This window comes from Phycodurus eques, chromosome 21, assembly GCF_024500275.1.
Source record: "Phycodurus eques isolate BA_2022a chromosome 21, UOR_Pequ_1.1, whole genome shotgun sequence".
In the NCBI taxonomy this organism is placed as follows: Eukaryota; Metazoa; Chordata; class Actinopteri; order Syngnathiformes; family Syngnathidae; genus Phycodurus; species Phycodurus eques.
Window position 1 is genome coordinate 1,347,497 of NC_084545.1, and position 17,232 is coordinate 1,364,728.

Consider the following 17,232-nt stretch of genomic DNA (forward strand, 5'->3'; position numbering starts at 1 on the left):
ATGAAAAGTCGATCTCTAATTGATACCAGGAGGATGAACACACATAGTGAGCAAAATATGGCCCAGGGGCAAAATGCGGCCCACTGTGTTCTTTAATCTGGCCCACTGAGAATTTACATTATCAAGAGTCCTGTTATAATTGTTGTATTAATTTTAGCCACTTTTTCATAAAATTGGTTCATTGAAATGTATGTATTCATTTAATTAGATTTTTTCTTCATTTAGCTCTTTTTATTGTGTACAATAAATCAAATCTATTACAAATAAAAAAAATTACATATACATTTAATTACATTGAATAATTGATTAATTGATTTATTGTAAATAGTATAACACATTAGTAAAATGAACAAATGTACATGTAATTTTTGTATTTTTATCAAATAATTAGCTAATTCAAATTGAGTTATTAATTATAAAATGAACATTAATTATCATCACTGTTATATTATTAAGAAAATAGACATATTTTACATAGACTTTATCTTTTAACATTATAAAAATTGTTTTACCTCATCTACAAATGACTTGACTCATCTGTTTAAAAAAACCAACATGGCCCTCGAGCACAAAAGTTTGCCCAACCCTGCTCTACATGTCTCCATGTGTGCTTTAGTTTTCTTCCTGGTGGCGTACACCACGCATCTCCATCTCATCCCTAACGAGCTTCACGCGAGTCTTTGGAGGGCCCGGAAGATAAACATTGGTGCGGCCGCATAAATTATTCATGCGGTGGAGATCAAACTTGAGGCTTCCTCACTCTTTGAAAGGCACTTAGAGACGGAAAGAGGGGAGGGCGCACAAAAACAGCAAGATGGCGTGACGGAGGGCCAGATGAGAGCGTAATTACCACTTTGGCTGCCGGGCTCGCTCATTTTCTAGCATCGAGGTGCAAACAAGGTGGCTTCTCCAAGGCCCAATCACCTGCGCACCACTGCGGTGTGTTGATAGAAAATGAAAAGATTATGGGACGCACGGAGCCGAGATCTCTGTGGTGCCTCAAGGCCAACAGGCTGCTCTTCCATTAAATCCACTGCTCAAAGCATTATATGTGTGCTGCAAAGAGTGAGAGAAGTTGAAATTCAAGGCAACGCTAACTGTGTATGTCAAACAGAAGTGCACTGTGGTCATGTTTGCTGGTATATCCTAAGTGAATGTAAAATAAAGGTGCCCCTTGGCCGCGATAGCTTCCTAATGCTAAATGATTAATACTATCCATCCATTCAATTTCCTCCGCTTATCCGAGGTCGGGTCGCGGGGGCCGCAGCCTCAGCAGGGACGCCCAGACTTCCCTCTCCCCAGCCACAGCAGATGATGTGGTTCTGTTGGCTTCATCAAGCCGTGATCTCCAACTCTCACTGGAGCGGTTCACAGCCGAGTGTGAAGCGGCTGGGATGAGAATCAGCACCTCCAAATCTGAGACCGTGGTCCTCAGTCGGAAAAGGGTGAAGTGCCCTCTCCGGGTCGGGGATGAGATCCTGCCCCAACTGGCGTAGTTCAAATATCTTGGGGTCTTGTTCACGAGTGAGGGAAGAATGGAACGGGAGATCGACAGGGGGATCGGTTCAGCGTCTGCAGTGATGCGGACTTTGTATCGGTCTGTTGTGGTAAAGAAGGAGCTAAGCCGAAAAGCGAAGCTCTCGATTTACCAGTCGATCTACGTTCGTACCCGGGATCTTGTTCTTTTGGTCACGAGCTGTAGGTAAAAAGGGGGACCACCACCCCAGTTTGCCAATCCAGAGGCACTGTACCCGATGTCCACGTGATGTTGCGGAGGCGTGTCAACCAGGACAGCCCCACAACATCCACAGCCTTTAGGAACTCCGGGCGAATCTCATCCAGCCCCGGGGCCTTGCCACCGAGTAGCTTTTTAACCACCTCGGTGACCCCAACCTCAGAGATAGGAGAGCCCGCCTCAGAGACCCCAGACTCTGCTTCCTCATGGGAAGGCATGTCGGTGGAATTGAGGAGGTCTTCGAAGTATTCTCCCCACCGACTCACAACGTCCCGAGTCGAGGTCAGCAGCGCCCCATCCCCACTATACACAGTGTTGATGGTGCACTGCTTCCTCCTCCTGAGACGCCGGATGGTGGACCAGAATTTCCTCGAAGTCGTTCGGAAATCGTTCTCCGTGGCCTCACCGAACTCCTCTCACGTCATAGTTTTTATCTCGGCAACTACCACAGCTGCATTCCGCTTGGTCAGCCGGTACCCATCAGCTGCCTCAGGAGTCCCACAGGCCAAAAAGGCCCGATAAGACTCCTTCTTCAGCTTGACGGCATCCCTCACCGCTGTTGTCCACCAGCGGGTTCGGGGATTGCCGCCACGACAGGCACTGACTACCTTACTACCTCAGCTACGGTCGGCCGCCTCAGCAATGGAGGCGCGGAACACGGTCCACTCAGAGGCGATGTCCCCCGATTATGATAATAATGACGATATGATGGTGATTAATACTATGTTTACATTATGTTCCCGGCGGCCACACCAATCATGTTTCAGGTCCAAAGTTTCAGGCCACTGTGGACAAAACGAGATGGATATGAGAAAACTTGAACACTTGAAGACAGAGAAATAAATTGCCAAAATGTCAACTGTGTTAGCTTTCCATTACTGGCTGTATGTAAAATAAAGGTGCACTGTTTACTGGCTAAAGTTAACTGAACGTCACCGTGCCCTGGGGTTGTGCTAGCTGGCTAATGCTAACAGCGTATGTGGCCATGCTAGCTGACTAAAACTAAGATATATGCGTATGTATGTATAAAATAGATATGCATTGTGGTTGTTTCAGTTGGTTAATGCTAATTGTAGTTAAAATAGGGCCACACTGTGGTTTTGTTACCTGGCTAAGGCTACGCCGCCATATTCGCTGGCTAACTCTTTGTAGAGAAAATAGAGGTGTACTCTAGTTGAGGTAGCTAGCTAATGCTAACAGCGACTGCAGTTTTTCTCATCTTGACGAAGTGTGAGCTTGACTTTATTTCTAAGCAGGGCGCGTCGGCCTGCTGAGACTCCCCCCAATCAGAGTTATTTAACAAGTAGGATGCCTGAACATTAGCACTAATCATTAGCATTAGTCATTACGGCTAGTCATTAGCGCCAGTCATCTTGAGCAGCAGTGCGGCACGCTTCCACAATTCCCCAAAAGTGCAGTTATGAGCCTGACCTCGCTGTGTTTATTTACGTCCTTAATCACAGCTGAAACCAAAATGGACCGGCGGCTAACTTTCTGTCGCATTATTTCAAATCCCAGTGACAATTCATCTATGTGGGGAGCCCGACATGTGTTGATTAATTTTGCTCATGCAGAAAATTTCACCAGTGCCCAGCGGAATGTTATTAGCGTTAAACGGGAAAATCAAGACCGTGCAGGGAAATGGGAGGAAATAAAAGGGCCAACAATGGTCTCTCCCAGTGACATACATAAATAAAAACCTCCATGATCACTTAATTGTATGTTGACAGCGACAGTCGATTTCATAGGATTAAGACTAAGCAATCACTTTTGATCGGATTTGGCCGTTGAGATGACGATGACAAAAATGTGTTGTGTTTGGGCTTGCGCTCACCAGTTGTACCCCAAAAAGGTTTTGTTTTTTTTCCCCTCCAATTTCCTTAAAAAACAACAACTGTGATTTCATGCCAAAGTCTAGAGATAGTATGTTTAAGGTCTCCCGCACGAAACATGACCCATCACCCTGTGTATACACTACACTTGCACTAGCTGATTTTGTGGTTTTGCGTGTGTCTAAAAAGCATCCAATAGACCAAAGTGTGTGTGCGAATGACAGCAAATGTCGCTGCTCAATACTGCGCCTCGCTCCTTTGAAGCATTGCCGTGACCTTCATTCACGTGACTTCCTTTGGACCAAACTCGTGATTCTGCTAAACATCCCTCCAGAGGCTTCTTCAATGCATCTATGCTTTTCATCTACGCCATCCATCTCATCTACAGTATGTGATCTATGCGCCGTAGCTCTACTCGCCGCTCTCTGCCGTGATGTCCTCTCGTAAAGAGGAAACATCCCCAGCGCCGCAGTAGCAAAAGGGGATAAGTACGTCGTAGAAATGGCGGTTGTACAGTTACGACTCGGCTCCAAGACTCACCAAAATGGATTGGTGGACAACAACATCAGATTTGATAGATTTGTAACGCACATGGAGGTACATTTGGTGACCGCCCAGTCCCACTTTGATTTTGTGAATGATTTCGAGGCATTCTGTGGTGGTTACCATTAATAACTAGCAGCGAGGCGAGATTGCATAACCCTTTTTTTAAGTGTACTGTGGCCTTTTTCTGTGGATTATTTTGAATCGTTCTGATTGCATATTCTTATTGCAATCCATGTTACAGTGTTCCCTTGACTTACAAAGTGCTCCAACTTACTAGCAGTGGCGGTTCTGGGTGGTGGTGGGGGGCAATGCCGCCCTGCCACTGGGCCTGGACCCACTTTTGACCCCCACCTCCATACAGGTACTATGCAGTACTGTATTTAGACAGCAGAATCAGCAGTTGCCGCACAATGAAAACAAGCTAGGAGTCACGACATGGAACACAACCGACACTTACGGTACAACAACACAACAAAAACGGAAACCGACAGGTGACTAAAACACACAGACAACAATTATTATGGGGAAACACAAGAAATGTCAAACATTACGATTGACATGAAATTACGGGATGTACAACATGCCGCGAGGCATGCTGTGAAGTCTGTGTCCACTTCCCCTGACGATACAGTATGTACTGTCAATATGAAAATTGTGATATTGCACCGACGCAAAAGGCGGAACTAATACGTGTCGCAATTCAATATTCTAGTGGGATCCTTCAGTAAGTTTTGTTGCAAACCCCAAAGTTACCATCCACCTGGCAAGAGCCAATCAAAACCGAGAAACTATTACTACAAGCTATAAATGTAATACTTCTGGTCAAATATTTTTGTAAGCCAACTTCAAGAACTATGAAAGCAGCCTGTCAGAGCAGCTTGAGTTGACTGGAAAATTGTTACAAAGTACAGTGACAAAGTATTTGGACTTTGTTACTTCCTACCGCTGGGAGTCAGGCGGTGGAGTGCTAATTCCAGGGAGGAGCAATCGATGTGGCGAGCTGTTGATCCGTGCGTTGGCTTCATACTTGCAATTAGTGGCTGCGCGAAAGGGGGCTGCTTCACTTTTGATTAATTCCAGCTCTTCCACCTCACTCAAGAGGATTTAATCACTTTTTTCCACGTCGATTGTCTGATCGCCGCCTCCCAATCAGCTCGCCGCCCGCTCGCTCGCTCGCTCACGATTGATTTGCCACCGTCACGCTTAAGCCCGGCCACTAATGAGCGTCCGTCAGAGGGTCACGGAGAGGACGAACGAGCGCGGCCAATCGCCGCACTCCGCCCGAGTCGTCGTTCGCGACTCGGACAGACGCGATGAGTCATTGTGTCGGCGTAACGAGCTTGTTGCAGGCGCAGTTGTGCTCCTGTCGCCATCAGACTGAAGCAAACGATGACAGACGTGCATGTATAGCCCACCAAATATCATGTAACTATGCTACATTGCTTAATACATAAATATGGTATATTAGGAGGGATGTACCCGGAGTACGAGTACAAGCACTTACTTTTGATTACTCGCTGATACCGCGTACCAATACTGGATACTGTCATCATGTCTTGCAATTGAGATTTTAGTTTAATACAATATTGTTCAAAAACACAAACTTGTCTTGAACATGGCAAATAACACTTTTCGGAGTAACAACACAAAGAGAATAAATCAAATATTACAATACACTGTGATCATGACTGTGTTAACTGAAACATTCCAATATAAATATGTTTCATAATACTGTTAGAAAGAAAGAAACACACTCATTTTCATTGACGAAGTGGACCTGAACGCAGCTCATACATTCAGCATTTATGTGACAGCGAGTGTGAACAATAAAGAGCAGCAAGGCGGCATTGATGACGCGACAAACTGGTGGAAAACAACAAAATAGAGACGAAACAAACTAACGAGATGCATGGAGTGACCCACGACATAGTTTCATCTGCACAACACATCAACAACTGCAAATTAGTTCAAAAAGTGTGTTTCACTTCATTGTCTGTTGTACACTTCACTTTAATATGGTGTGAATATGCAACATTAAACGTGTACAGAACATTGAATATGATACATTAAGAGGTGTATAGCACGTTAAATTAAATAAAACAAATGATTGTTAATGGTGGTCAGTGGAGTAATGTGGAGGTGAGGATTTAGGGTTAAGGGTTAGGGTAGGGCAGGGTCATTTCCTGTAAACCAATGGGAGGTGCTAGAATTCAGAATTCAATTCATCCATCCATCCATCCATCCATTTTCTGAGCTAAGCAGTATGTAGTATTTGCGTTATTATTTTTTTGTTGACTTCATTATTGTTGCTGCCAGGGTTTGACCTTTTTTTTTTTTTTTTTTTTTTTTAGTAAATATACGGCTATAGGCACTAAACCATGATTGGGTGCTTAGACGTGCAATGTAAATGCAGTCTAGTGTGTAAACACAGATAGTCAAAAAGTGTGTCTGCAACTTTGGAGATGTTGGCTGCACTTTATTACCGTCGCTCAGTGGGCCGTCACCAAGGAGTGACTGCTGGGAAAGAAGTGAAGCGCCCATTCTGTCAAGAGCCGTTTTAATCCCCGCGAGGTGCCCCGTAATCCCCACTGACACCTTTCCGGGAGGGATGACGCATTTGGGAAATGACAGTTCCGCCACGGAGCCGGCGAACTTTGGTGTCGGCCGGATGAACGACACCAAATGTTTTTTTTTTTTTTTTAATTTTCAAAAATGTTCGCAAATGACTTGGGCAATTATGCTATTGGCTAATGATATGTTTGTTGTTTGTCTGCCAACATTTGTTTTTCTCATCAGGCAGATTTGAGATGTAAGGGCATTTTACTTGCTTCAGGACTTTTTTTTCCCCCATCAAAATCTCAATAAGGTACTGTATATATGCTAACATGTTATTGATATTTTATTACTAATTATTAGTAAGTTAAGCTTGAAAAGAGAAATAGCAATTCTGTAGGTGTAGGTAGTGCTTGTTTTAAGAATTCTTGTCAAATTTCCCAGTTCTGTTAAATTAATATATATATCATATATTCCTCTCGTCGTCTGTTTTTTGAGGCCAGTTTTTGCAATGTACGAACTTGAGTTTTCGGACAAGCGAGATTGGACAGAATGGTCGCTCCACTCCGGAAAATTTAAGCAAAATGATCTGTCAATAGAACAGTAAATTTTGACCGAGCAAGATTTCTTAAAACAGGTAAAGACATAAGTAGAAAAATGCTTACACAAAATCTGCCTGCTAAGAAGAAATATCTTGACAGACAAAGAATAAGCATATTTTTGCCGAGATTTGCGATATCTCAGCCTGCTTCTAGTTTTTTTTTTTTTTTTTTTCCTCTTTCTCCTAGTGTCGCATTCGAAACTCAAGTCTCGGTCGATTGAACGGAATGCTTGCCACTGGACCGGACGAGGGACGTCGGCCTCCGTCTTGTCTCGTGTTCCTTGGTGGAGAAGCTCACAGAGGAGGTGACTACAATGTTTTATTCATACATCTAAAAATGTGTTGCGCCGTGACAGAATCAGGCAACCGTCACGTTGCGGCGGCGGCGCGCAAGGGGGGAGCGCAGCGGCCCGAAACACAACACAAGAAGTAGACGAGAGTACACGTGTTTGCCTGCGCAAGTATAAATGTCAGGAGGAGGAAGAGGCGCTTTTTCCTTGTCAAAATTCTCTGCTGGGCGCCAGTGGCAGCCAATCTTCTTCTCCAACCTTTTTTTTTTTTTTTTTTGAGCTTCTCCCCAACAACAAATCCACTCGACTTGACGAAGCGGAGAACAACGAGAATTTGAAGACAATACTTACGTAGAAGCTGGATTCACTCTGCAGGTCGTAATGAAGAATTCCATTCCAATTTCCATTGAGAGCCTAAACATCATTCCATCAATAGTATCTACAAATAATTATATGGAAATCAACAATTCTACCTCTAATGTCCACCCAAGACTGACCCAAAAACATTAAAAATTCTGCTAAACTCTACATTAATCACATTTATTTTCCCTCATTTTTTTGTCTATGCTACATCTCCAATGTAGCATATTTATATCACATTTAATGTTCAGTACAGCTGTAACGTACTATATTTACGTCGTATTTAATGCCTTTAATGAATCATATCTACATTGTGCTTAATGTTCTATACACCTTGAATGCAGCATAATTACATGATATTTGATATTTATACACCATACACCAAAGCACCATATTTGCATCATGCTTAATGTCTACCAAAATCTAATGTACATATTCATGTATCATGATCAAAAACACCTGTATTGTCCCATATTCACATCATATTGCATGGCTGTGTACTTCGCTTGTACCATATTAACATCATATTTACGTCCTTAGCACAGGTGTCAAACTCAAAGCCCGGGGGCCAGATCTGGCCCGACACATCATTTTATGTGGCCCGCGAAAGCGAATAGTGTGTCAACTTCCATGATTCTTGCTAAAAGTTCCAAGGTTTTGTATTATATTCATATGTAATAAATGTTTTGCCTCCAAACCCCTTTTACAGTTACTTGAACTGACTTGACTTCTGATTTCAAAACTAGTTATTCATCAATTTGTTGTCTATGTGTAATAATATGATGAGGCGATTAAACATTGATATGGTTTTACAATCATAATGGCCCTCTGACGAAAACCGTATCTCCAATGTGGCCCGCGACAAAAATGAGTTTGACACCCCTGGTGGAGACGCTTTTAATGTACTGTGGTATATTTACATCATACTTAATAGACTATACACCTTAAACAGATTTCATGTCCATAAACCTCTAATGTAGCACATTTAGATAATGTTTAAGGTTTATACACCTCCAATACAATATTATTTGTTGGTACACGTCAAATTGACCATATTTACATCATATTTTCTGCAATCGAATGTAGCATATTTACATCATATTTGAATGTTATACACCGCCGTCTCTTCCTTGACCCACGGCCCCCTCCACAGCGTTGTGTGACTCAAGCCGTAATCTGAACAAACAAAAGCAGCAGCAGTGAAAACGCAAACACCTCGACGGAGGTTTCATAACAAATACGAGGGCGATACGCTCTGTGCCGAAACGAATCTTTGGCTAATTGAGGGTCCTCCTGCCCCCGTTGGCCGCTTCAGCCCCAGCTCACGTAATTAAATGGTTTTTTTCTTCCTTAATATTTGTGCTAGCCATCTGGAGGCCTCGTCTCTGTAAACACGCATGCTGAATTGATTCCTTAACAATGTTTGTGTTCCTTCTCGCCGCTTTATCATCGCCCAGGATTACCTGTTTGTTTTTGCTTCCATCAGCAGCAGCGCACAAACACGCACACGGTGCCAACCGCCCCCCCCCAAAAAAAATTTAAAATAAATATATATATATATATATATAAATGGCTAAAGCAGGAAGGTTTCTTAAAAAACAAATTTGTCAATTGCCAAATAGTGAATAGTATGAGATGGAATTACTACTATTTTTAATGCTATTAAATGATCTTAAATTGAATGTTATTTTCTCTTTTCCCATAAGAGTTACTGTTTATTGCTGATTTTTAAGCAATTCTTTTACATTGGGTTTGCCGCAACATGCTGCACTGACATCAACTGGAAGAGAAAGTACCCTGGGTACCCTGTAGAGAATGTACAACAACAGCCTGAAGGTTAGCAAAGCCTCAGCAATCAGCTGACACTCACACACACATACACACACACACATACACACATTTTTTTTCTCACACACGTGGTGGAGGATGGCCGACACTGTCTCAGCTATGTTGGCGTCACATCGTCGGACGGCTCTGCGGTTATCGCCATCCACGCTTTGGTAGAGTGATAGCGTTCGCGGGTGCGCAGTAAAATGTCAAACTCACAGCAGTCGTCCGATTCAATCGGCGATATCGACAAGAGCGTTTGGCCCCAAAGGCATGGAATGTGAAAAACAGACGATATTAGTGTTCAGTGTATGCAACCAAAGCCACATTAGCCCCTTCTACACTGCTTTTTCCCGTCTGTGTGAAAGGTACCGGCAAGTAAAAGGGGCCCCCAAAAATCACCACCATTTATTTTGTTACGTTTTTTAATAAAGAAAAATAGCACTGCATTGTATCAAAACATACTAAAACAAAATAAATTGGTTTTAAAAAGTGTAATAACTTTATGTTGGGACAAAACAACAACTGCAGTTTTGTACAGTATGTTCGCCTTTAAGGGGTGTGGCCTAGTAAGTGATGTCGGGAACTTGGCCAGTTAAGCCAAGTTCATCTGGGTGTGAGTTTTGGCCTAGTGCAGCGCCTTACGAGTGTTTTCATTTTGTATTTGTAATTTTTTACTGACTGTAACAATATTAATTCAATCTGCTAGCTATTTTTTTTTCTTAATAAAGGTCATGGTAATCCGAAAAGGATTAATCAAAATTAGTTTGATTGTTTTTTCTTGTTTTCTCAAAACATTCAAATATGACATAGGGAACAATGCGATTCGGCTAGCGATTTTGTATGTTTATTCCGATCAATAAACAGCCGTAAGTGCATCGGAGACTCTAATTCTCCTTTTTTTTTTTTTTTCCATTTCGCTCGAGTGACAGCGTATCTGAACTGCAATTTTGTGTTGTCTTTAGTAAAAAATATTGGCTAGCCTGTTTGCCAACGCCAGCTCTACAGCTGACTGTGCAAGCATCAGAAAAGTCAATTAATTAGTCAGGCCCTCGATGATCTTGATAAATACTGTAAGTCTGACTTTCTATGTGGTCTATTTTTAAACTTAGTAATACTACGACTTACTGAAAGATACATTTTTCTCCTTTCGAAAAATCTCACGTCTTCTTTACGACGGACACGTCACATGTTCAAGAAGGCTAAAATCATCAATCAAGCCATTTTCCCCATTTTCTCAATCACTCTGCCTTGGTCAAATGTACGTGGAGTAAGTACGTGTGACGTCATGGCAATAAAGGTCCTCTGACTCAATCACGAACACAACATTTCCTTCCCTTTTAGTCCTCCACCATCAACTCTCAGTGGTGTGATTGCAGAGTGTCGGTGTTTTGGGGAACCGCAGCTTGGACTTAGTAACCGAGCGGCAGACCGCAGAGTGATTTACAGAGCGAGCTTGTCGAGGCTCAAAGGGCGTTGAGAAAAGAAAAAAAAATGTGGCCAGTGCTGTGCTGACTCAGTTACTGCACAACTACAAACCTTGCAAGTCGTTCATCACTGAGTGCAGTGCAAAGAAAACCTGGGATGGAACCGTGGGAAACATACAGCGTTTGTCCTATTTTCCACCAACAGTTTCCATTTCTGGAACCTCGATCAGCAAACTTTTGTTTCCTTGGGAGTCCTGTTTCTTTTTTGACTCTACGGTCTTTGGCTGGAAAATCCCTCACTGTTAATCACGTCCTCTTTTTTTGTGGGTGTGTACAACTTCTGGGCCTCTGTTAGCATGTATAGTATTCTTTCGCTTTGTTGAGACTCACCAGTGTCCTGCCTACATGGATATCACAGGCAAGACCACTGATTGGTTGATTCCATTGTCAGTCTTGATGCAGACATTGGTCAGTTGAGCTGTCATTCGGAAGTTATCTTATTATATGTACCCGTTATGTCTAATTTTGAAGGCCTCGGTTGGCATGTACTATTTTCGCCATTTTAGGGCTCATAAGCTTATGCGGCCAAGAGTCATCTTCTGGAAGCACTCTCTCTGTGTTTAAAACGGTTTTAGGCTTTTGAACAATTAAGTTTAGTCTGGGACCACTTACAACGACCTGGCCTTAAAACTGGTCCATTTGGCTGCAAAGGACCAGAAAAATTTGACTCAGTTTTTATGAGTAAACTAAATAAATAGGCACATTTATGTGGTGGTGCCTTGTGCTCAGGACAAGATGCTTACTATTCTGTCTGTTTTGGGTGTGCTCGCACTTCACATATTGTTAGCAAAAACATGCCTCAACCTTCTTTTACAGCTTTACCGCCTGGCAAGGACACCGGCATCCGTTGATTCGATAAACAGACTTTTGAGGCGGAAAGCGATATTTGCAGTTGTTGCCTTTTCCCAAGCACATCATCCCACCTTTCTTTCTTCCCCGCTTCCAAATTGTGTTGGAATACAGACATATGTGCAGTCAGTATGCTGTCTTTCTGGCTCTGGCAGCGCAGTTGAGGGGATTAGCCTGCGCCTGAGTGCCTCGACTAATGATCAGTGCAGCGGAGAAACACATTTCCACATTTGGGGAGATAAGGGCGGGCAACCCGCAAAGCAAGAGGACTTAACCGACTCCCCGTGGCTCGTGGTGGAGCTAACACAAGTTACGACCAATCACGTGGAGAACAACACCCACTAGTGCCTTTTCAGCACAGCCGGTGACCACTTTTAAATGACATTCCCCCACGACGAAGCCCGCTGGTGTCGTGCTTCATTTCCCAGCGAGAGCTCAAATCTGTCTTCTTTTCCCGCAGAGAGCCCGGGTTCTAATCATTTGGTTTAAGGATGCTCCATGCAGAGGGCTACTTTGCCGAGCGGAGTGGCGTCCTGGTTATTCACACGGAATAAAACATACCTGACGTTACTCTGCCAGTCGTCCTAATGACAGCGCAACAAACACAAAGCAGCGCCGCATTTCCACGTCACAAGATGAGAAGAAGGCGGAATGCTGACATGGCGATCTACCTGATCACAGCAAGTGGGTCACTTCTCCATAAACAGAAGACGTCAGCGAATCCTTTTGGCCCTTAACCATCGTCTTACAAGGCACCGTGTGCTAGCTGAAGCTGATAGTCATCGCAAGAGATGTGCGTTATGATGATACGTTGATTGATCAAAGTCTGCATGAAGAATTGGTGACGGAACCGACCAATCGGTAGTGTTGCTACAATAACATAACATACGTGACGAAAGCAACAACAATGAACAGACACAGACTGAAAGAAAACCACGGCGCTAAATACAAGCTAACTGACGAGACAACGAGACACACCTGGACAAGACACAAGTGGCTGGAGGGAGCCGATTGGTGGACACAAGGAACGGGGCGAACGAGAACAGGTGGAAACGAAAACCTAACGAGCACGACAAGCCATGAACACCACGGGACTCAGGAAAACAAGACAAAACATGAAACAAAACTAAATGCAATCCAAACAAAAACACAGATGTACTTTGGGTCACTTTAGGAAAAGCACAAATATTTTTGTTGTTGTTGTTGTTGTTGTCGTCACATATGAAAATGGGTCAAATTTGCCTCATAGTATTTAAGGGTTAATCAAAGACAGTAAGAATTGGTCCAATCCTTCTTACCTTGCCGACATACTGCTCCTCTGTCCCCATGTGTTCTTCTAAAACAAAGAATTGGTTCCAGATCCAGCCCCGTTTGGGCCTGTGGTGCACCTCCGTCTCCCCGTTGGCCAGCTTGCTCTGATTCCTGCCCGGGTTCCGAGCCAGCACCCTGGCGGGCAGGTGGTGGTTCGCCCCGTGGGCCCTCTGGATGAAGCAGAGGCAGACCAGGACGGGGCAGAGCCCTCCGGTGCCGGGTATCCTCATGGCGGCGTCTCGTAAGATTATCCCAGCGCTCGGGGACTGTACCTTCCTCGCAGCCGCCACCGCTGCCTACCTCTCCCAAGGCGAAACTTTAAATCCCAACGGGGAGACGAGCGGTCCCTGTAAATCCAGCAGAGGTCATGGTCCAAAAAAGCGGGGGCTACTTTTTACATTATGGAATTTCCCAGCTGAGCCACGAACGACAACACGTGGACAGTTCTAGTCGCAGAGGAGATTAATCCCAGATGCCATGATGGGTATCCTGAGGGAGAGAGCAGAGAAAACAAGGGATTATCAATCCAGTTTCATTTGAACACTAATTAGAAAGCATAAGCCTCATTTGAAACCCCAGCCCTGTCTTGAAACTCTCATTTCAAACCGTAATGCTGGTTTGAATACCATAATCTAGGTTTAAAACCCAAATTTCAAAAAAGTAAATCACATTACAATCCCTAATTTGTAACCCCAACCCATTCTTGAAACCCTAATTTGAAATCCTCACTCATTCCTTAAACCCTAACCTGAAAGCCTAACCCAAAATTGAAACCAAACTTGAAACGCTAACCAAGGCTTGAACTGCTGACTTGAGACTCTGTCACTCAAAATCATAATTTGAAACCCTAAATTGAAGCTCTTTAACTTCCATCCCTACCGTTTTCTCAAAACCCTAATTTGAAACCCTAACCCGAGATGAATGTGATGGACGTGAGAGGCGCCAATCCCAGATAAGCACATGGGCGCCTCAAACAACCTTCCCGCCATCAAACGAGCATGGGCCATCTCCATTCCGGTGTGGCGTTTTGTAGTCAAAACGTTCTGGCGTACAGAAGGTCGGCGCGGCGCCAGCTCGTGGTCAGCGCCGTTAATCGGCCGCTCCTGGACTCGACTTTATTAAGAATAGCCACCGAGGCTTTTGATTGTGTTAGAGCGCATCCCATAATAACTGTCACTGTCACTGGGACACTGTCTCCTGCAATAACCACGGTTAAAACGACTAAATTAAACACAAAGTTGAAAAGCAAGGCATCCAATCGGCAGGGAAAATAAATTCAAATCCGCCTATTGTTGGCCAGATCTTCAAAGTGATGCACCTGCGTGTTGGAAACCCAAGAGGACTTTTTGAAGGATTCAAAGTCCTTAATGTGCGGAGGGTCTCGGGGGACGGAGGGCTGGAGCGAATCCCTGGGGCGGGGCACGGCACACCTGGGACCCGTCACAAATCTTCACAACAAGCCAGCGTTTCATCTTCAAGGAACTCAATGTACTGCACGTGCTCTTGTAAACACGCAGGATGATGTACAGTCTTATTGCACTTTACGAACAATAACGTGGTTTATTGAAACCCTAATTTGGAAGCCTGATTTGTAACCCTAACCCAAGCTTCAAATTCAAATTTGAAACCTGAACCCGTGCTAGAAACCCAAACACTGGCTTAACTTAAAACTTTAATTTGAAACTGTAACCCACGCTTAAGATCCTAATTTGAAACGTTAAACCAACCAAAATTTGAATTGAGAAATGATATAAATACCCCAAATTCAATCTGTGGTTAACTTTTCAGCAGCATAGTTATGCGGGGTCAGTTTAATTTGCAGGTTTGCATGACTATACTATAAACATCTATGTTTTGACCTCTTTTTGTCTGTGTTTTTTAAGGTGTGTGCTGGGGTGAGCGGGAGTACACCAACTCTCTTACTCAACTAATTTAAATCAGTAAGAACTCAATCTGACAGTCTTATTTTCAGATTTAATGTCTGCATTACCATTCCCCAAAATATATGATTCTATTGTTTATCATTTCCGTGGTGCTTTTGTTCCACTTAAACAACCTCCGCGAACACTGCATTGTGTGCTTTGTACGTACGCTCGCACTCGTGTGACGCTCGCTCAATTGATTGCACAGCGCTATTTTATTCACAACTTTTGCCTTGAGTTTTTTTTTTTGTGTGTGTGCGAAGAAGTCAAAATTTTCCTCTTGATTTGTTGCGAATTGTATCTCGGGGTGTCACTGCAAGCAAGTGATGCTAGCCTCAAACGTCGCTGAGATTCTGAAGTCACAAGACAAAAAACGTTGGATGTCGGCAACTGACAAGCTTGACGCTACAAGTGGGACTGTCATCCAGACACAAAGTAAAAGAAACCTTTTGTCAGTATGGAAAAAAAAAAAGTCTGTGCAAAGTCGATGCTGAGGTGGTGCTCATTAAGTTTGGAGGTACAATAGCAGCAATAATTGTGTCTGCTGGCAATGCTGGCAAAAATGAGTCTTGGATGGGGGCAGCGAGCACACCGCACTTTCTGGGCTGCGCAGGAGTGACATCATCAAATGAAATCCTTGTCAGCAAAGTTAGAAGTTGACACTTTGCATCAGGGGTGTCGAACCGGCCCACGGAATGAATTTGAAAGTGCAAAAATACATTAGACGTTACGGTGTTGGGGACTGAGGATAATTTTGAGAATTGTTATGCTCATGTAGAAAATGGGACGTTTGCCTGCCACATAACAATTTGCGACTGCCACACACTGCTGAGCGATAATGGCTGAATTATTTCCCCGCGTCGATAAATAATTCATACGTGTTGATTCGATTTTTGCTTAGAAGCCGCGGCTAATCCCGCACGACATTTGTTAGCGACGTTAAGGAGGTGCCGCAGCGCTTGTTGACGGACGATTCGCCGCCACCAGCTGCAGCAAAAAGAAAGGCAAGTTGTGCTGGGTTAAAGCAGCCGGGGATAAACACTCGACAACGACGCGTGGAATCAGCGTCCGGATTGTCATCTGCAAAGGTAGAGAAACACCCAAATCCCGACTCCGATACCTGTGGCAGAGGAGCATCAATAAGACAATTCCGCTTCTTATGGACCGCGGTTTTTCGGTTCTGCACTCGGGCTACGAACTCAGGGCAAGTTAAATCAAACAAAAAATGGCTTTACGGCTTTTATGTAGTTCCTGGCTGCTCCCAAACTATGGGAATGATCCATTCTGTGCATCTGCCACTAACAAAGCACAAAACTATTTGTTAAATATGGGATATAAACTGTTGGGATGTTTCGTGTCCGAAACCATAGAAATGACAATCCTCGCTCTCCCTAATCAAGTGGCCATCCCTTACGGGGAAAAAAACTGCAGAATGTGGTGCTGATGTAGTTAGCTTCACTTAATCTTGTTAATTATTTTGTTAATTATTTTGCATGCACCATTTCAAGGGCCAGAGCTTTAAGAGCTTTTTTTTTTTTTTTTTACTTTTATATATATATATATATATATATATATATATATATATATTATTTTTTTTCTTGGGCAATCCAAGTGAAGTCAAGTCCCATGATAACTCAAGGGAAGTCCTAAAACAAGTCACCTAATTAATACAGTCTTACCCGCAATATCTGGTCTTCATTAAGCGAGAAGGTTAATGATGTCATTATTGGCCAATTTAGCAGACCGGAATATTTAACACCTCATCATGTTTCTAATCAAATCAAGTTGTGCATCTTTTGCTTCCATTATTTTTCAGGACAAGTTGTCAGTCATCAAAGTTCGAGACAACTCGAGTCCAAGTCGCAATGACTCAAGAAAGTCCCTATCCCTGCGGAATATTTGTATAGTTTAGGATAGTA

At 43.4% G+C, this 17,232-nt stretch overlaps 1 protein-coding gene across 1 annotated transcript in view; it reads right to left on the minus strand.

The window, feature by feature from the left end:
* Positions 1-17,232, minus strand: part of LOC133396306 (cadherin-18) — a 74,275-nt gene that overhangs the window by 40,971 nt on the left and 16,072 nt on the right. The window contains exon 2 of the mRNA XM_061666012.1: positions 13,379-13,880. Within this exon, the coding sequence (XP_061521996.1) occupies positions 13,379-13,621 (243 nt within the window). The 5' untranslated portion in view covers positions 13,622-13,880. The remainder of the gene's footprint in view (positions 1-13,378; positions 13,881-17,232) is intronic.